Source organism: Etheostoma spectabile, chromosome 10 (genome assembly GCF_008692095.1).
Source record: "Etheostoma spectabile isolate EspeVRDwgs_2016 chromosome 10, UIUC_Espe_1.0, whole genome shotgun sequence".
NCBI lineage: Eukaryota > Metazoa > Chordata > Actinopteri > Perciformes > Percidae > Etheostoma > Etheostoma spectabile.
Window position 1 is genome coordinate 21,936,513 of NC_045742.1, and position 19,268 is coordinate 21,955,780.

At 40.3% G+C, this 19,268-nt stretch overlaps 1 protein-coding gene across 1 annotated transcript; it reads right to left on the reverse strand.

The window, feature by feature from the left end:
* Positions 1–8,418: 8,418 nt before the first annotated feature.
* Positions 8,419–18,244, reverse strand: mchr2b (melanin concentrating hormone receptor 2b). Its single transcript, XM_032527659.1, has 2 exons — positions 17,537–18,244; positions 8,419–13,980 (listed from the first exon to the last, which is right to left on the reverse strand). Exons 1-2 carry the CDS (start codon positions 17,938–17,940, stop codon positions 13,341–13,343), a joined length of 1,044 nt encoding a protein of 347 aa, XP_032383550.1. The 5' UTR covers positions 17,941–18,244; the 3' UTR covers positions 8,419–13,340.
* Positions 18,245–19,268: the final 1,024 nt, after the last annotated feature.

Consider the following 19,268-nt stretch of genomic DNA (forward strand, 5'->3'; position numbering starts at 1 on the left):
TCCATAATTATATTTGCATGTTTTTTGAAGAGTTTGTTTTGTTTTAAACATAATTTGCGAATTTTCATTTTGTATGTCATGACCTATTTTGTCTTTTTTTTTCGAAGTGCTTTAGTTATGTTTGGTGTTTAATTAAGATAAGATAAGATAAGATAAGATAGAATGGCCTCCCTGATCTAAATCAGAGTGGTTGTCTGTTGTTGGATTTCTGTGCTAGTCATGGATTGACTATAACAAACACCATGTTCAAACATAGGGATGCTCATAAGTGTACTTGGTACCAGAGCACCCTAGGCCGAAGGTCAATGATCGATTTTATAATCGTTTCATCTGATCTGAGGCCGTATGTTTTGGACACTCGGGTGAAGAGAGGGGCGGAGCTGTCAACTCATCACCATCTGGTGCTGAGTTGGGTTAGAGGGTGGGGGAAGACTCTGGACAGACCTGGTAAGCCCAAACAGGTAGTGCGGGTAAATTGGGAACGTCTGGAGGAGGCCCCTGTTCGACAGACTTTCAACTCACACCTCCGCCAGAGCTTTTCGTGCATCCCTGTGGAGGCTGGGGACATTGAACCTGAGTGGACAATGTTCAAAGTCTCCATTACTAAAGCTGCTGTGGAGAGCTTTGGTCTTAGGGTCTTAGGTGCCTCAAGGGGCGGTAACCCACAAACACCCTGGTGGACACCGGTGGTAAGGGAAGCCGTCTGACTATAGAAGGAGTGTTTCCGGGATACGCTATCCCGGATAGATCCAGAGGCAGTTGCAAGGTACCAAAGGACCTCTGCTGTGAAAAGAAGCAAAGCAGCGGGTGTGGAGAAGTTTAGAGGAGACATGGAGAAGGACTTTCGGTCGACACCAAGGTGCTTCTGGAAAACTGTACGCCACCTCACGAGGGGGAAGCGGGGAACCATCCAAGCAGTGTACAGTAAGGATGGGATGCTCTTGTAGTGGGAGATTGGTCAGAGAATCAGTACAGCAGGTGCGGTATTACATTTAATTTATCGCACCATTGTGACAAAAAAAGGGAGCTGAGCCAGAAGGCAAAGCTCTCGATCTACCGGTCAGTTTTCGTTCCTACCCTCACCTATGGTCAGGAAGGCTGGGTCATGACCGAAAGAACAAGATCCAAGGTAACAAAATGGGTTTCCTCAGGAAGGTGGCTGGTGTCTCCCTTAGAGATAGGGTGAGAAGCACAGACATCCATGAGGAGCTCAGAGTAGAGCCGCTGCTCCTTTGCGTTGAAAGGAGCCAGTTGAGGTGGTTCGGGCATCTGGTGAGGATGCCTCCTTGGCGCCTCCCTAGGGAGGTGTCCAACTGGGAGGAGGCCTCCGGGGAAGACCCAGGACTAGGTGGAGGGATTATATCTCCAACCTGGCCTGGGTCCCCTGCTGGAGCTGCTGCCCCTGCGACCCGATACCGGATAAGCGGACAAAGATGGATTGACGGATGGATGGATGGATTGATGGAGGGATGGATGGAAGGTAAGATAGACTTTATTAATCCCACACTGGGGAATTTAACTAACACATAACAAATGAAATAGATATAGGAAAAATATACAAAAAAGTATTCTAAAAAATAGAAAGAAATAGACGTATTATTAATAGTAATAAGTACACTATAAACACCCTTATGATAAACAGATATATAGATGAGTAAGGTGCGGATCATATTGCACTGTAGGAGGTGACCCGGCGTAATAAATAAATATGTATAGTGCAGATTATTGTCAAGTGATGGCTCATGCTGCAGAATCAGCTAGCAGTGCTACATTCTAATGTTGTTTTAATGAGTGTGACTGCTGCTGGAATACACGATCTCCTTCTTGCACTGATGGTGCAATAGTCTTAACAGTATCAATTTATTAGCTGTTTTTACAAAGTGTTACACAGCTTTTACACAGTAATTTAGACTAGACAGGCTCCTGGTTAACTCTAATGTCCTCTTGGAATATGTGTTAGTTTTTGTGTTACTGTCACTATAGTGTAAGCATGTCTTTTACATTGTGTGCTGGGACTTCTCTGAAAGCTAACCACACTAGTTTTACCTCTGGGGATTGATAAAGTTATGGATGGATACGTGCAAATAGAAGAACTGAAGTCATGATGATCAATAGAGGAAGAGGAAAAGAGAGAAATTAGAAATTGTAAGATTTCTCAGATCCATGTCCATCCATCATGTTATTGTTTTTTCTGATAATGTTTCAGTTTGGTTAGGTGTTGTTTTTAACATTTTCAAGAACAATAAAACCAACTTCTTCTTCTGAGCGCCAAATTTCTACATTTGTAAGAGGGCTTTACATGATGTTCTGTTGTGATTTTTTAGAAACTTTTATAAGCTTGAACAAAATGATACAAAACCAGCCTGACCCTCTTAGTGCAATCAAAAGAAGACCATTATCCATATTGCGACAAAGCAATGAAAACAAATCCAAACAGACCAAATGGACCAAAATATACCTAGTTTAACGGTTTAAAAAGTTGAAACCTTAGGTCAGTGCTACAGCACTTGACCTATAGTCAGATACGGGGATGGAAGTATGGGAGAGCGATGTTTAGCATATTCAGAGTTACCAAGGATCATCTCCACTGACCTCAGAGAAGTGTCACTGCCCTGCTAGAAACGTGCTGTGAAATACCTCCCAACTTAAAATAGTGTTGCAGTTTGCTAGCAAGATGAAAGCTAAATGTGCATCAGATCTCACACTGACAGGCTTATTTAAAGTCCAAAGCAAAGCAACAAGTGTATACTCGCATGGCTTTCTGTCAGCAGTCACAAGACCTCAACCCCAATAAACATCTTTGGGAACATTGAGAAAGAATTCAAAGAACATCACAAGACAGTCCCTGGGATGCTCTAAAAGAGAGCTGGAATGTGTTTTTTTTTATTTTTTTTATTCTGAATCCCTTGCTTTAAAAAAGTTGGTTACACTTTATAATAAGGGAACAAATCATGTAGTTAGGTAATGATTAACTAACAGGTAATGATTAACTAACAAATGACTCATGATGATTTAATGCATGAATTAATGCAGGATGTATCATGATTGCCCATCGTTCACCATTAACAATTAATCAGCTAACGATGACTTTATGTGATTAGATCACACTTAAAGGACAATTCCGGCGCAAAATGAACCTAGTACAGAGTCGTCCGTTCTCTGGGGTATGTTTTCATGCTAATCGAATGTGACCAGTTTTAGCACAAACCACTAATTAGCTTGTAACGCTAGTAATCGGGGCACTGGTAAAGTAAAAAGAAATCCCTATTTCTATACCACTAACAAGGCTCAAACAGACCCTTCTCCGCAGCGCTTTGGGGGAAGGTCTGGCAATGCGAGACTAATTGATGTGCAACCAAATTACCAACCAGCAAGATTCAAGATTTGATGTCCTTCACATAATTATAGAAAATTGTCTTAGGTTAGGAGCTCTCAAACAACATAAAAATCGTACACCCATCAAATACACATAACATTCAAGTACTGAGCCTCAAACTGCGGGGCGCTCAACTGAAAGGAGCGCCCCGTCAGCACCCACTCTTGTGAACAATAAAACCATAACAGCAAGTCAACTGGAAACACCTGAATTGTGTGTTTGAACACCAAAATAAGTAATGACTAGAGTTGAAGCTGACATGATGCCCATTTAACCTGCTGAGAACAAGCACAAAGTGTCCAAACATGTTTGTCACGCTTGTCGTCTATTGATTTGAACCCATTCTCTTCCAGATGATGGCTGCAATGCACAATTAGGTTGTTAGCAAACTGAAAGAAGAGGATGCTGGGGACATTTCCTCGCTTCCCTTTTTAAAGTTAACTTTTAAGTAACTTTGAAAACAGCAGGATGACATTTGAGTTTGAGCATTTTCAAATGGATTAGTGTTTAATGGTGACACTTACTTAATTACACTTTTGGAGTGCATGTTAATCAATCAATCAAAATGTATTTATATATCACTTTACAGCAACCAGCAGATATCCAAAGGGCGTGACATCAGAATAAAATAGAAAGAGTGAACATATAAAACAGTAAAATCAGAAAAGTTTACAAAGAAACATCCATCCATCCATCCATCTTCATCCGCTTATCCGGTATCGGGTCGCGGGGGCAGCAGCTCCAGTAGGGGACCCCAAACTTCCCTTTCCCGAGCCACATCAACCAGCTCCGACTGGGGGATCCCGAGGCGTTCCCAGGCCAGGTTGGAGATATAATCTCTCCACCTAGTCCTGGGTCTTCCCCGAGGCCTCCTCCCAGCTGGACGTGCCTGGAACACCTCCCTAGGGAGGCGCCCAGGAGGCATCCTTACCAGATGCCCGAACCACCTCAACTGGCTCCTTTCGACGCGAAGGAGCAGCGGCTCTACTCCGAGCTCCCCACAGATGACGGTGCTTCTCACCCTATCTCTAAGGGAGACGCCAGCCACCCTCCTGAGGAAACCCATTTCGGCCGCTTGTACCCTTGTACCCTGTACTACAAAGAAACAAAAGAATGAAATTGTCACACCATTGCTACGTATTAAAAGCCAGACTAAACCGTTACTTTTTGAGTTATGACCTAAAAAGAGCTACATCTAATAGTGTGAATATCAGGCGGTAACTTGTTCCAGAGTTTTTGGGGAAGTAACATAGACCGTTAATATAATAATATATATATATTATATATATATATTAATATTAATTAATATTATAATATCATATTAACGGTCTATGGGAAGTAACTGCAAAAGCCTGATCACCCCATCGTTTATACCTGGAGCTTGGGACTTCTAAAACCCGTTGATTTGAAGACTGCAATGACCGGTTGTGTTCCCGAAAAGTTGAAATTTCAGACAAATACTCTGGGGCCAGACCATTTTAAGCCTAAGATTTTTTAAATCTATTCCAAAATGCACTGGGAGCCAATGCAGGGTGTAGAGAACAGGAGTGATATGTGCACGTCTAGATGTAGTTATAAAAAGAGAGCAGCAGCATTTTGCACAAGTTGAAGATGTGAGATGGACGTCTGATTCAGACCAGCACAGAAAGCATTACAGTAGTCCAACCTTGAACTAATAAAAGAATTGCCTTTTCTAGGTTGTGCCTGCTCAGGAAAGGCTTAACTTTAGCCAGCAGACGAAGCTAGAAAAAGCTCATTCTAACAACATTACTGATCTGCTTGTCAAATTTCATGCTGCAATCAAAAGTAACCCCCAGGTTTTTGACAGCTGACCTAGTGTAAGATACCAGAGCTCCCAAACTCAACCCTGGACCATTTTGCATGTCTGAAGAACTAAAAATAACACACTTCATTTTATCTTCATTCAAACTGAGAAAGCCACAACTTAATATCAGTGATACAACTAAGCAAGCAGTTTAGTGTGACACTGTCATTTGCTTTCATAGGCAAAAAGATTTGCAAATCATCTGCGTAGCAATGAAAAGACAGGTTGTGCTTTCCTATAAAAGCCCCTAAAGGGAGCGTATACGTATAAAGAAAACAGAATGGGGCCAAGAATGGATCCCTGGGGTACCCCACAAGAGAGAGGAGCAACTGACGAGGACAGGTCACCAATCATAATCGAAAAACTCCTATTTCTTTTACAAACCGGTCTAATGGCCTCAAGATTCTCTCATACACCACCATTTCCCCCCTCAATATATATATCAGTCTCTTCATACATTGCACCATATTCTTGATCCAAGCAATAATTGTAGGTGCCTCCAACATTTACTTTCAGATAAGAGATGTAGTCCTTTTTGCCTGTAGTATAGCAAAATTGATACATTTCTGTTCTTGGGATTTCAGATTCAGATTTGTTGGATACAGGTGCAATAAAGTCATCTTAGAGTCAAGTGGAAAGTTAAATTTGTTCTTACTATACCATGATTGCTTGGTGTGGTAAACTGAACATCAGGGACAAAAATATTGTGAAGGTGGCTGGTAAGGTGCTAGGTATCCCACAGACCCCCTTGATGGCTATCTTTGACCAGCAAGGAATCAGCACAAACCACCCCCTTCACTTTGAGTTTTAAACCCTCCCCTCACGCCGTGGAGTCAGAGTACCCCGGTTCAAGAGCAATAGGAGTAAAAACGCTTTCATTCCCTGTGCAAAATCTTGACTTAATTTGCACATGTAATCTAGATTTTTTAGATACTGCTGGTGTACTAGTGTTCTGTATAAACATTTTTTTACTTTGAGTTTTTGTATTGTTGTCTTTTAGTTTATTTGTACATCCATCCATATGTTTTTTTGCCTTGCGCTCCTGACTGCAAATCAAGTTTCCCTTGTGGGATGATGAAGTAAAGTTATGTGCAATATTGATGTTGTTGCGACAGCACTGTACTACAGCACCATTCTAGTATTAAGTGAAATTTTCATAGTCAGCATTGGTTGGCAAGCTATAACTCTCCACCTGAGCACCTGAAAGCGCTGTAAAGCCCACTTACTCTACATGCAGTGATCCTTTTTAATGTTTCAGCAGCAGAGCGAAGAATTTGTCAGATGTGCATCTTTTATGATCTTGTGATGATAGCGCTTGCTGTAATGCAGGAAGGGGAAAAAAGTTTGGCTTCTTTTCCCCAGGCCTGAGACAGGAGTGTAAGAAATCCATAATTTGATTTATGTTGTCTTCAGTGGGACTTGGAGGGTCCTGCTTCACTGAGATAGGAAAGGGAAGTTAGCGCAAAGAAGAGGAGTGGTGAAAATCATGTGATTTATTTGTTTTCCCAGAACATAAAAGGACTCCTGTCCAAGCACATGTATTTTTGCTGCCGTACAGGTGCTGCTTGTACCAGCGAATGTAATAATGAACTGTCAACACACGCTGTTCTTTCTCTTTCTCAGCTGTTGTTTTCTCATATCTGTAGATGTTTTTGTTGTGATTCAAATAAATTCATTTTAATTATATTGTTTATTTTTTGTTTTTGTGACATGTGATTGTCATTGGCTGATCCTGCCTTGCCAATTTATTTAAGGGAAAATAAGCCAAACTTGCAGAGAGTTAGATTGATAGCTATCTCATGTCTGGACTCCAGAAGCCTCACATTTCACAAATAACCATTTTATATCGGATTTGTTTGATCAAATTAAACAAAGAGAAATGTAACTGGTTTCACATGGCTTTAGTGTACTGTTGTCTCTGTGTGTCCAGTGCTGTGCAATTGAATTTCCTCTTGGTGACAATAAGTAATACATCCAAAAAACTACCACGCAGGCTCAATAACTTCATAGAATCTGCACTTAGCCTTGGCAATGTCAAGACTACATTTTTCATATAAAAACACATAACTTGTTAATGTGGCATGAAAATGTTACTTTATAAGGTTTTTTTATAACATTAATATGAATTCCCCCAGCCTACCTTTGGTCCCCTAGTGGCCAGAAATGGTGATAGGTGTATCCTGCTCTGCCTTTGAGAAAATGAAAGCTCAGATGGGCCAATCTGGATTCTTGCTCCTTATGAGGTCATAAGGAGCAAGGTTACCTCCTCTTTCTCTGATATGCCCACCAAGAGAATTTGGCCCACCCATGAGAGAGAGAGACATCATGGCTTTCAAACCAGCAAAGTGGCAGTTGGTCAATTTAGCAATTTAACATTAGCATCACATATTTGCTGTGTTAGTCTGGTCCAGTCTGAATAGGCTTGTCAAAGGTTTACTCAAGGCAATCTTCTTAAATAGGAAAAAGAAATTGCAAAGTACCATCCTAATTTAGTTCAACTGTGTCCACAACTTTCAAATCAAATTACACAGCAGTGGATCCATAATTCCCAAAGCATTTTGGCCTCACAACAAGAAAAAATAAATAAATTTATAAAACTGCTGTGGCGACACATTCATACTTCAGAGGGAATTCAATACAGCTTATGAAATCCTCTGCAGTCTGAATCGGCAGATGTTAACATGACAATCCAGCAAGAACCGAGGTCGAGGTCTCATCCACGGTCACTTAAGTGGATGATTGTTTGTGACTCTGAAACTGTTACTGCTGTTAACCCTCTATTTGCTCCAAAAAAGGCATCAGATGTCAGAGAAACTTGAAGCCAATAGGCTCCCACAACACCATAAATGCCAGTGCTTCTCAGTTTCATGCAGTCCTTTCTACTACTTCACTAGTCATCCCCTAGCAGCCTGCTACAGTCATAAATAACCTAAGAGCTTATGAAAAACACTTTTAATAGCAAAGTCAAGTGTTTTTGTTTCGTGCGGGTGAGGACAATCAAAGATAAATCTTGAATATTACCACTGCACCAATCAGTGATTAACAGCCTGACTCTCATCCCGGTATTCTTTTTGGTTGTTAAAATAAGAAATAAGAGCACTGTTGAATTAAATAAAAATAAAAAATGGTCTCTGGACAAAGTGTGTGTGGCGCTGTTTAAATCAGTGACTATCAAAGTACAGGCTGCTGTTTCTCCATTGACAACATTTGGGAAACAATCCATCAATCAACTTTTATTTGTCTCATGAAATCATACCAGGTATATAATTCCAGTGAAATGTTATCTTGCCTCTCTGCCCCTCTGATGTAGACATGGAGATAGTCTTGCCTGTCCATGTAGTCGGGGTCTCGCCGTCTGCACCTGTTCCTCTGTGTTTACTCTGATGTTTGCATGAAAACATCTACGATTTACAATTCAACGTGTTCACAATTGAAAGTATACAAGTAAACTGTAGTACAATCACCATGACGCGCTAACACCAAAATCCCTTCCGGGTAGAGGGATGGCAGTTGATTTGAATTTCGTAGGTACATTAAATCTGCAAACCTTTTTATTTCTGTTGTCAGTTTAGCTGTTACTATAACATTTAAAGATATATAGTTAAGCCAACCTGTCTGACATTTCTGCTGTGCTTATATTCTGTACTGTGTTGCTTTGCTCATGTGATAAGCCAACTCTAGCGGTCGGATAACCCTCTAGTATGTGTGAGGTCATTTTATTCATTTTTATTTTTTTTTATAAATTTGTTTATTGGAACACATCACATCATTTTTAGACAGACATACAGTACATGTGGAAAAAGCCAGAAAAGAAAGAACAAAAGAGAAGAAAGAAGAGAATAATAACAATAATCCAAAAAACTCATACAAACTTAAAACCCACCTTTCTCCATCAATGTATCACATAAAACAACTCGTATCTGTACCTTGACATTGTTGCAACAGTACAACTGGTTAGAAAAATAGAAAAATGTTTCTGTCTAGGTGGCAGGTGTCATAGCAAGATTATTAAAATATGAGAGGAGAGGCTGCCATGGAGGGTGGATTTTCTCAGTTGTGTGGGGTGTCGGTGGCCCAGCATGTATGTTAGGCATCCAACCTAGCATTAGTGAAAATGTTGGGATATGAAAGCATCAAACACGCATTTTAGATGAATGAGATGAGAGTATATTCAGTCGTTCCTCCTCTCCGTTTTGCCTTAGCACCTGTTAAATTGTATGTACAGGATCCAGGAGTTTTCTACCTCAAAGTTATTTTGAACAAATACTGTAATACGGTCTATACGTCTGAATTTTTACAAACAATGTTCACATCATATATTGATTCGTTACATAATACCACAGACTGTAAATATTATTACATAAACTTTGAAGTGGCCAGTGGATAGGCCTACAGTAACAATCACAAAACAGCGACAACTACTAAACAATACCAAACTGTAAAAGACTATACAGTATATCAAAGTCATGGCCGTATTAGTCTCACTTTGCCAGACTATCCACACGCTGCTGGGTGGAGGAGGGTCTGGCTACTCTACACAGCATACCTAGATGGGGAGAAAAACATGCTCTGGTTTATTGGCATGTCTTTAAACCAATCTCAATTGTCATGTGCGTTGCCAAGCGCAGGACAGAGCCGCTGCAAAATAGTCTTGAATGAAAACTCCGACTGGACAGTCTAGCTAGCTGTCTCAATTTATCCTGCAGAGATCTGAGGAGCAGTTAACCATAGTCCTCATGAATCCACCAAAGTTTGAAATTCCTCCAAAAAAGAAAGCGGAAGAAAAATGGAAATCGGAGAAAATACATGCATCCGGCAGAATTTCCTGCGGCACCCGAGCAAACCCGGAAGTGGAATGTCGTGGATATAGACTAGGACCGTATTAACCCACAGTGAGGCAATAATAAACTTTCCCAAAGTTAGTTTGTGATAATTTGATTACGCTCAACTTTATTTAGGAATACGCACAGTGTATACAGTTATAATATAATGTCTTTGGAGCTTTGTCAAGTCTGAGAAAATAACCCTAATGACATTACAGTGATGTTATCAGGGGTTATATGTGATGGCCCTGAGAGCTCAATGCATTGCAAATTAAGAAAACATCTTCACCAATTTGCCAACACGTGAAGCATTTAGAAGAAAAAACAACCCGCTACAACTGGACACTAAAAAGTGATGCATAAATAAAGAAATGAACCAACCTTCTGCTTATTGGCCTGCCAATTCTACCAAATAATCTACCAAAATGCAAACAATAATTGTGAAACAGGCTAACGTTATAACAACACATGTGCTGCCATATTGTGCGTTAGGGATGGATATGACCAAACAAACACGCATATCATCAAATTATCATAAACTCGTATCTACAGAGTGCACCTACTTTTCCCAGCTGTTAATCCAGCCTCGATCAAAGTAAAAACAATGCCTACAATCTTTGCACACAGCACAGAGAAGAACCATACACGACTTCTGGAACGTAGCAGGCGTGATTCACAGGACACACATTTAGTGCTCCGGTGCCATTGTAAACATACTTATTAACTCTGACGACAGACAATAATACACATACATATTTCCTGTACATTGCCTCTCAATTTTCATTATGCAAATGTACAGTCAGACAAATGACCTGATCTTAATACGAGAGCATCAACTGTCCTTCACGTTTGTCTTCATTGTCTCTGCAATTTCACTGTACTCGTCCTTGACGACAGGACAGTGGTGTGGAGCTCAAAATTATACAGTAGTAAGAAGGTTTTAAGACTTGTATAAATAACAAGACATAAAAACTCAATGGTGGATTAAACCAATCCACCAAGATTGGAATACATCAACTTCTGTCGTGACAATCTGACAGAGTCTTGTTGATCTTTGTTTTGGTGGGACAGTGAGTGTGAATTAATCCCTGGTGTTTTACCCTGCATGCGATTAGATTCTAAGACAAACAGAAAGGGGCTGTTCTGCTGAGCAAAACACCAGACTCTGAATCGGAGTTTACGATCAACAACCAGTACTTCTGGTTAAATGGGAAATGTTTCTCTGTTTGACTGCCATGAAGTTTTTATGTATCCAACACTGATTGATTACTATTGGGATAAAAGGGTTCAAAGGGTTTATAAGTTGTAACTAACGATGATTGGTTAATAAATCATTCACTTATCTTTCATAGATAAGTGGTTATGGTAATGGTTATGAGCAGAGCAACATGGAATCTGCAAACGCAGAATTTTCTGTCAAACAGTCCGTCGAATTTCAGCCGATTTTAAATAAAAAAATATAACTTAACTCCACCCCAAGCAAAAAGAATACAGCAGATTTTCATTCAGGATCACCGCTGAAAACTGTAAAACAATCTGCAGGTTCCGTTTGGGTCTGGTTATGAGCCATTAATAAGTACACATTTTAGGGTTGCGTAAACTACCTCTGGCCAGATTGGCAGACAATCTGGAACGAAATCCATATATTAACAACTTAGTAACATTTACAAAGGCAGACTTGATTATTAATACCCTTCGATTATGACTCAGTATTAATAACTGAGCATGTATTAATGCATCAACGTTCATAAATGCATTCTCAACAAAATAGAAAGAATAAACACCAGCCAATTTTTTTACAACCTATCTATAAAGCATTAGTACATTATTTATCAACCGTTATTAAAGCTGTTGGTTACAACGTTCATAATTAGAGAGTATTTGGCTACACTTTACTTGAAGGTATCTACATAAGTGACATGACACTCTCATAAACGCGTCATAAACATTATAAACAGTCATAAATGTTTAAGACAATCTTTTATTAAGTGTCATTCGGTTTTGTCATGACAAGTTGTGGTTAGGGTTATGGTTAGGGTTAGGGTTCATGTGTTATGACAGTGTCATGTCACTCTTATGTAGATACCTTCAAGTAAAGTGTTACCAAGTATTTTGATTGAAGACGTCTCAATGTGTGGCGATAAATAACTCTTTTAGCTTTGAAGTGGAATTAAATTCCATCGTGCGCCCTCAGGATGCTGGCGAGTAATAAGCCAGTTAGTGTGTCTAAACATTTTACCCTCGACCATGGCAGTGACAGATCTCACAAGCTGCACTTCAGTCTTGACACTAACCAGCATGACACTGGATGTAGCCTGTGGTTGGTAAAGGTTAATGATAGCTCCCAGTCCAAAAGGAAAACAGTTTATAGTTTTACAGTTTTTTGCTCCTCAGCGTCCCTTCTTATCTGTGCATCATTGAAAGTCTGTGCTGAGATTACTTCTAGTTTGGTCTCGGAAACGGTTGCTTTCCTTTTTAGCGTGCCGGCTAAATAAAGGGAGTTTTCTTTGAGCAGTAATTTGTTTCCATTTCCTTAGATTTCCTGAAAACCTTGGTTCCTTTGTTGTGATCCAAAGGGACAGTACACAAACACTAACAGAGGAAATAAAACAAAAACAAAAATATATGGAAGCCAGTTATACCTGTGTGTGTGTGTGTGTGTGTGTGTGTGTGTGTGTGTGTGTGTGTGGTGTGTGTGTGTGTGTGTGTGTATATATTTATGATTGAAAGAGAGCAGATAAAGGAAGAAGGAAAAAAATAAGGATCCAAATACACTTAAAATCGCAACAAATTAAATAAGTGTTACCGCAACAGTGAAAGTGGCACCTCTGGTTCCATCTATGGCACCATGGGGGGACCCTGAGGAGGGCACGGGCCCGTTGCAGATACCTGTGGGCCCTTTTAATACAAAAGGATCCAGAATGGAAGATAAGCAACATAAGACAATTTTATCAATCAATGAGGACAGGAGAAATTGGGATGGGTAAGTAAATATATAAGTAGGTGTAGAGAAGACAACTGTGTGGGTAAAGGAATGACCAGATGAAAGAGTGAGCAAGTGGGTTGACCTTAAGCACATGTGTGATTCCTCAGACGTGCTCGGCTGTGCCTTTGACGTTGTAGAAGGAGAAAGAATAAATAACAACGTTGAGTGAGTGAGTGAGAGTGATTTCTGCCCAGTTTTTTTCGAATTGTTATTTCATTGGCAAAGGCTGCAGAATATGACCTGACAGGCAACACCATTGATCACGCTACATCCTTTTGGGGCGAGCAGCATTTACATGTGTACAGCATATACAAAAAGCCACCTCTCTGATTAGATGACAGTACAGCGGTAGTTGGGATCATTGGTCGTACTGGAACCATCCGTTTTCACCACCGTGCCCTTGGATGAGTGCTGGGAGCTGTGCAGCATGTTCCTGGAGCACAGACGCTCGCGGTAATTCTGGGCGAAGATGAGCAACATGAGCGGGTTGATGCAGCTGTGGGAGTAGCTGAGGCAGATACTGATGTTGTAGGCATAGACAAAGGCAATAGTCGGGGTGTTGTTGGTCAGGTTGACCACCTGAATGACGTGGTAGGGCGACCAGCAGATCAGGAACAGGCCAATAACCATCAGCACCATCTTTGTGGCTCTTTTAGCCCAAATCGACTGCTTCCGTTTGACGCGGCGGATAGAGCTGAAGACGTGGTAGAGGGTGAGTGAATAGAATGTGCTGATGATGATGAGAGGGATGATGAAGCCCAGAATAGACTGGTAGAGAGTGTACCAGTACATATCCTCAGGGCCGTCCAGGTACATCATGCACACCTCCAAATGCTGTCTGCGCACAACCTTGGCGTACAGCATGACAGGGACGGTAAGGAGGAAGCTGCCCAGCCACACCAGCAGGTTGATGATGATGGTCCACTGGATGGTCCTCTTCTCTGACGTGGGGTGGACAATAGCTATGTACCTAGGAGGAAGAACTTTATTTTAGAGATGGACTGCAGTGAGAAAGACATTTGACAAAAGTAACTTTGTCGAAGTGCACGGTAAACAGCATTCCTTTTTCTTCAATAGGTAATTTACATCCTTGACAAGCTCACAGACTCAAATCAAGCAGAAGGGATCTTATAAAAGCAGGTGGCATGTCAGAAATACAAGTCTAAATATAGTATGTGCTCATCAGCGTGATGAATGCAGTGGAAAGTTTGTATAATTTAAATAGGATGACAGCCATGAAAAATGAACACATTTCCATTTTGGAGTTTGCATTTGATTGAGTTTCTATTGAGGAGCTACTCAGCTAGTTCTAATTTCTGATGACAGTGGCAGTCTTCAGTAGCCTGGAAATCCAGACCCAAATCTGAAAGATTCTGGAATCGAGTAATGAAAGTCGCTCATCTTGAGGGGCGGTACCAAGCGTGCATTTTAAAATCACTACAACCAATCACAACAATACACGGGGTGACATATCCAGAGCCCCATACGCTTAGCTACCAGCAGAGCTAACTGGTAGATTAGACTGTCATCATCTGTTTAGCTCGCCTCTGGCCCCGCCTATATCAGATACACCGATGTGATTGGTGCAGCTCGGCTACAAGGCTATAGTTAATGAGCAGCATGACTCAATGACAGAGTGACTCGCTGAGCAAATTCAAATTGTGCTCTCACAAGAACTCTAGATTTCCAGGGTAAGTTGTCAGGACATTTGCAGTAAATGAAGGACCACCAGGGGTGGACTGGGACAGAAATTCACCCCTGGCACTGTAGCTACACCAGCCCACGTTACCACGCCCATGTAGCCCCACCCACGGACACGTGCATTCACTAATTACATTTGTGTACAGATGGTGAAATAATATAAGCAGTACCTGTGTAACAGATGTTTAAACATGTAATGTAAGTAACTGGCCAACAATTCTTAGGCCCTTCTACTTTTTAAGAGCACACGTTTATGAATAATTGACACATACTGCCTTTATACACCGTTTGTATGCTGTTACTGTCATTCTCTACCGAATGTTCTTTGTTGTCACTGTCAGTCTGTTCGTTTGTCTGTTTTCTCTCTGTTGACACTGTACATATTGTCTGTCTGGTTCTCCATATTTTTGTATCTGTTTTATCTGAATATGTTTTTAGCTGTCTGTGATTATACTTCAGGGGGTTTTCCTTGCTCAGAATTGGCCTTTGGGTAACACATAAAGCAAAGGGGGGGGTGGGGGGGGTCTGGGGGTCTCCCCCCAGGACATTTTGAGGGTAAAAGACTTTCTAAAAGAATTCCTACATTCTGATACATTTTTAGGCACCAATTTATGGTAAAAACGTCAATATTTATGACAAGGAAATCACAAAATTCTATAGGCCTACACGTTGCATCAGGGGTTAAAACCAACTGTACCAAAACACAGAATTAGACTACTATTTAACTATTTATTTTTATGAATATAATTATTATTATAACCATAGTGAAATGGTGCAAATAATAAAAACCCATCCAATACGCTGTTGGCCTGTAAAAAAAAAAAAATATGACCGGCCAACATTAAAAGAAATTGTCCGGCCCCTCTGGCATTTGCCAGAATTGCCAGATGGCCAATCCGCCCCTGAGGGCCACTTTGTCATCACTTAACCCAAGTGTCATTTGAGTGGAGCAAATGAGGAGTTTCCAGTTACTGTCTACACGTTACGTGTCGATCTGTGTTCATGCCCGACCACTCTGGTTAGATTTAGCAGCCGTGTAAACTTGTTAGACTCCCGACCTCTCCGGGACAACCTGCTGAATTTGCAATTATCTTAGACAATAAATAAATTGTTTAGCATTCTAATCAAGCTGGTGTCCTCTTTTGAAGTTAAATAAATATACTTTTAGTGTGATGGTTAAATCAGTGCGTGCGGATCAATACCCAGTGTCTGGCCAGAATTCCAGCCCACTGAATGTTTTATGCTTCAGAGTTGTCTCGTTGCTGTGTGTGGATTCTTTTGACAGCATCCACAGGACAAGTATGTTTCTCATCAATAAATACTTCTTATGTTTATTGTACTTCCACCCAAAGTTGTCCTTCAACAAATGCATTACATTTTACTCTGCTGTGGTTTGGAAACTGGAACATGTCGGTATCCACAAAAACTGGCCATTATATGAAATGACACAGTGTATTTAGAGTGGAAGAAATAACTGTTTCCTGTGTTGATTTAAGCAACACTGTTATTGTTAACAGTCATATTTTAATGTCAGTCTGGGATGTGTCTAACAGCTGAGAAGGAAACATTTAGAGAGAGTTTGAGCTGTAAATCGCTCAAACTGATTTTGTCAGAGAAGACTTGGTAATATTGGTATTGTAAATTAACTTTTTCAATAGGCCCAGACTGTGCTCCTAAACTCAGATAAACAACTGCAAAGAACTGTGATTTTAGGAAATGAGTCTGAGGGGTGTAATTGGAGCTGTCAAGTGGAAAACTCCAATCATAATTCCAAGAATTCCAAATGCATTTAATCCGCCCTGGGACAGATTTCAAACACTAGCATTATAGTGACTTTAGGCACGCAAGACTGCTTTCTGTTTGTTTCTTTGTTATAGGTTATCAATAATTTGATGTGTATTTAAAAGACGAGCCTTTTAATTGCTTGTTTTGACGGTGCTGGAGTTTAGTTTCTGTTTGATCTATTCTTCAGTACTTGCTGCAGCAAAACCTGTGTTGAACAAATTAAGTCATTTGAAAGGACAGAGTTGAATTGAAAGTAAAGTAATGCCGCGGCAAGATACACAACACATAACAGTAATGACAAAATGATAACGATTAAACTAAAAGTAATACGTCCACTACTAAATGTGTAAGAACTAGTGGAGGATATTTTCAGTGCAGGTGGTGCTGCTCATTTAAACCCAATTAGCTGGTCTAGTGGCCTTATACAAATGCATTATCCATATTAAACTGGAGATGTGTGGCATTACAGCTCTAAGAACTACCCCTGCTCCGGTAATTACCTTCAAATGGAGATGTTTATCAGTCCAACACTTGGCACACAGACTCATTTTAATGTCCTCAATGTGTTCAGGTCATAAACATAACACATACATCACTTATGCAGGGAACATTATGTCTTCACTTCAAATATGATTACTCTAATTCATTAGTATATTTTCAAATATTCAGTTATTACCTCTTTTTAAATGATGACACCTGTAAACACACTGGGTCACAGAGGGAATCCAATAGGCAATGTGTCCCTTTATTCACAGGGAGTGTATTATTATGAATATTATAATTAATGTAATCATATGTATTTATTATAGATTTCTATATATTCGGTTTTATTATTGTTTGTTATTATCATTATTATTTATAACAATATTGTGTTATTTTTTTTAAATATTATATATTATTATTATATTAATATAGTATTTTCTTGTAAAAATGTGGGACTGTGATGCGCTAAAGAGCAGCTCTCACTTCTAATATAATTATAATAAACCATTGAGAAGAATTTGCAACCAATCTGTGATATGGATGGATTTAACACTTACCGGTCAATGCACAACACAGTAACAATTCCCACTGTGGTAAACTGGTTGCTGACATCCACCACTACGACCGCTTTGCACATGAAGTTTCCAAAGACCCACTGTCTGTCTCTGACCAGCTGGTGAATGTTGAAGGGCATCACAAGCAAGAACAGCATGTCGGCTATGGCCAAGTTCAGCACGTAGATGTCTGAAACCATTTTCTTCTTGCATGCTTTCACTGCGTAGATGACCAGTCCATTGGCTACAACTCCCACCGAACACAGGATGCCATAAATGGAAGGGAGTATGTGCATGAAAGTGGTGATGTTGATGTAGTTGTAAGATGGGTGAGTTGAATTCAGACATAATGGTTCAGTCAAGTTCTCTGTTTGGTTGTTTTTGCAAAAAACGCCCGTGTCATTCATCTTCAAATCCTCTTAATAATCGCCTCGGTGTGTTGTTGTTGTTGTTGTTGTTGTTGTTGTGTTTGTAATTAAAGCGCGCACCAGGCGCTCTCCAGCCGGCGTCTGGTCTCCAAACTTGGACGGTAATCTCGCTCCCTGTCCCCCCGAGTTCGTCCGTGTGTTTCCCTAACGAAGATTATATGACTGAAAACATGAAAGGGTTCAATCTAATCAAGTCCGACTACACGAGCATCGACGGTGCCTGGAACATGTTTATCTCTGAAGGCAAACTATGAAATGACCATTTGCGGTGCGCATCTGTTGTGCGCTTTACCAAACCCAGAGCGCGCCTCAGGGGACACTAGTTCCCTCCCTTCAAATATAATTCGATGTCTCATGTAAATTGACAAGCAAATGAAAAGAAGACGCTTTAAAGTCTAAAATCCAGAAATCGTGCCTTGCTTTACACATTGATAATACATTTAAATTAAGAAGGCGAGTGAAGAAACTCTTGTAGTGATGCATTTTGATGCAGTTTGCAATTTAAGGCATTCCTATTCGTCTCCTCTCTGCCACACGTTTAGGGCTATTGCATACTTTAATAAGTGTAAGTAATGTTTATTCTGCAGTGTGATAAATACATAGATAACAAAGACTTCCATGTTAAAATTGTAAAATGGCAAAATGGAAGAATCAGTATGACTAAAGATGACAATATTACTACAGGGCAGGCACTGGGAAGATAAAACAGGAAGAAATCTCCAGCCACAGAATATGCCTGCAAAATTAGGCCACATGCTTCAATTACTTTTACACAAAAAGAAATGCCTGTATCTTTTTGCATTTCAATTAAACCACATTTCCGGAGAGCTTTTAAACATTGAGCTTTTTGTTTCCCCTAAAATTCTGATTAGTTTCAGCTTTATTGAACTGAGTGAGGTTATCACAAGCAATTATGTTTTTTTTTTTTCATGGTGAATTTGCCCTAAAGGCTGCAGTGTAACCCTTATACCAAAGATGTGTTTTTGTCTTTGGAGCATTGTTCTGACACCATCGGGAATCAGCTTTAAAGGACAGTTTGGTCCAGCTCATCTGTGAGGGCTCTCCCCTCACAGGTCAGGGGGGAGTACATGAGAGCTTTCCTCGACTGGCTTTAATTCCCTATTATGCTTCCTTTCTCTGTTCAAAGTGCACCATGATATAATCATTTTAACCCAGGCCTTCATAGAAAATACACTTTATGACTTTTGGCCACTTTTAATGGTCCAGAACAATAGCAGACCTGCCTCAATGAGCTCTTTGACTCAGTCCTGTCAGTTACTGACAGCAAAAGAAAAATCCCTGAATAA

What these genes read in the sequence shown, in the direction of transcription:
- mchr2b (XM_032527659.1), bottom strand. Translation starts at nt 17,940, where the DNA reads ATGAATGACACGGGCGTTTTTTGCAAAAACAACCAAACAGAGAACTTG. An exon ending in ACTGTGTTGTGCATTGACCG is followed by an intron (nt 13,981 to 17,536) that starts GTAAGTGTTAAA and finishes TCTTCCTCCTAG; the next exon opens with GTACATAGCTATTGTCCACC.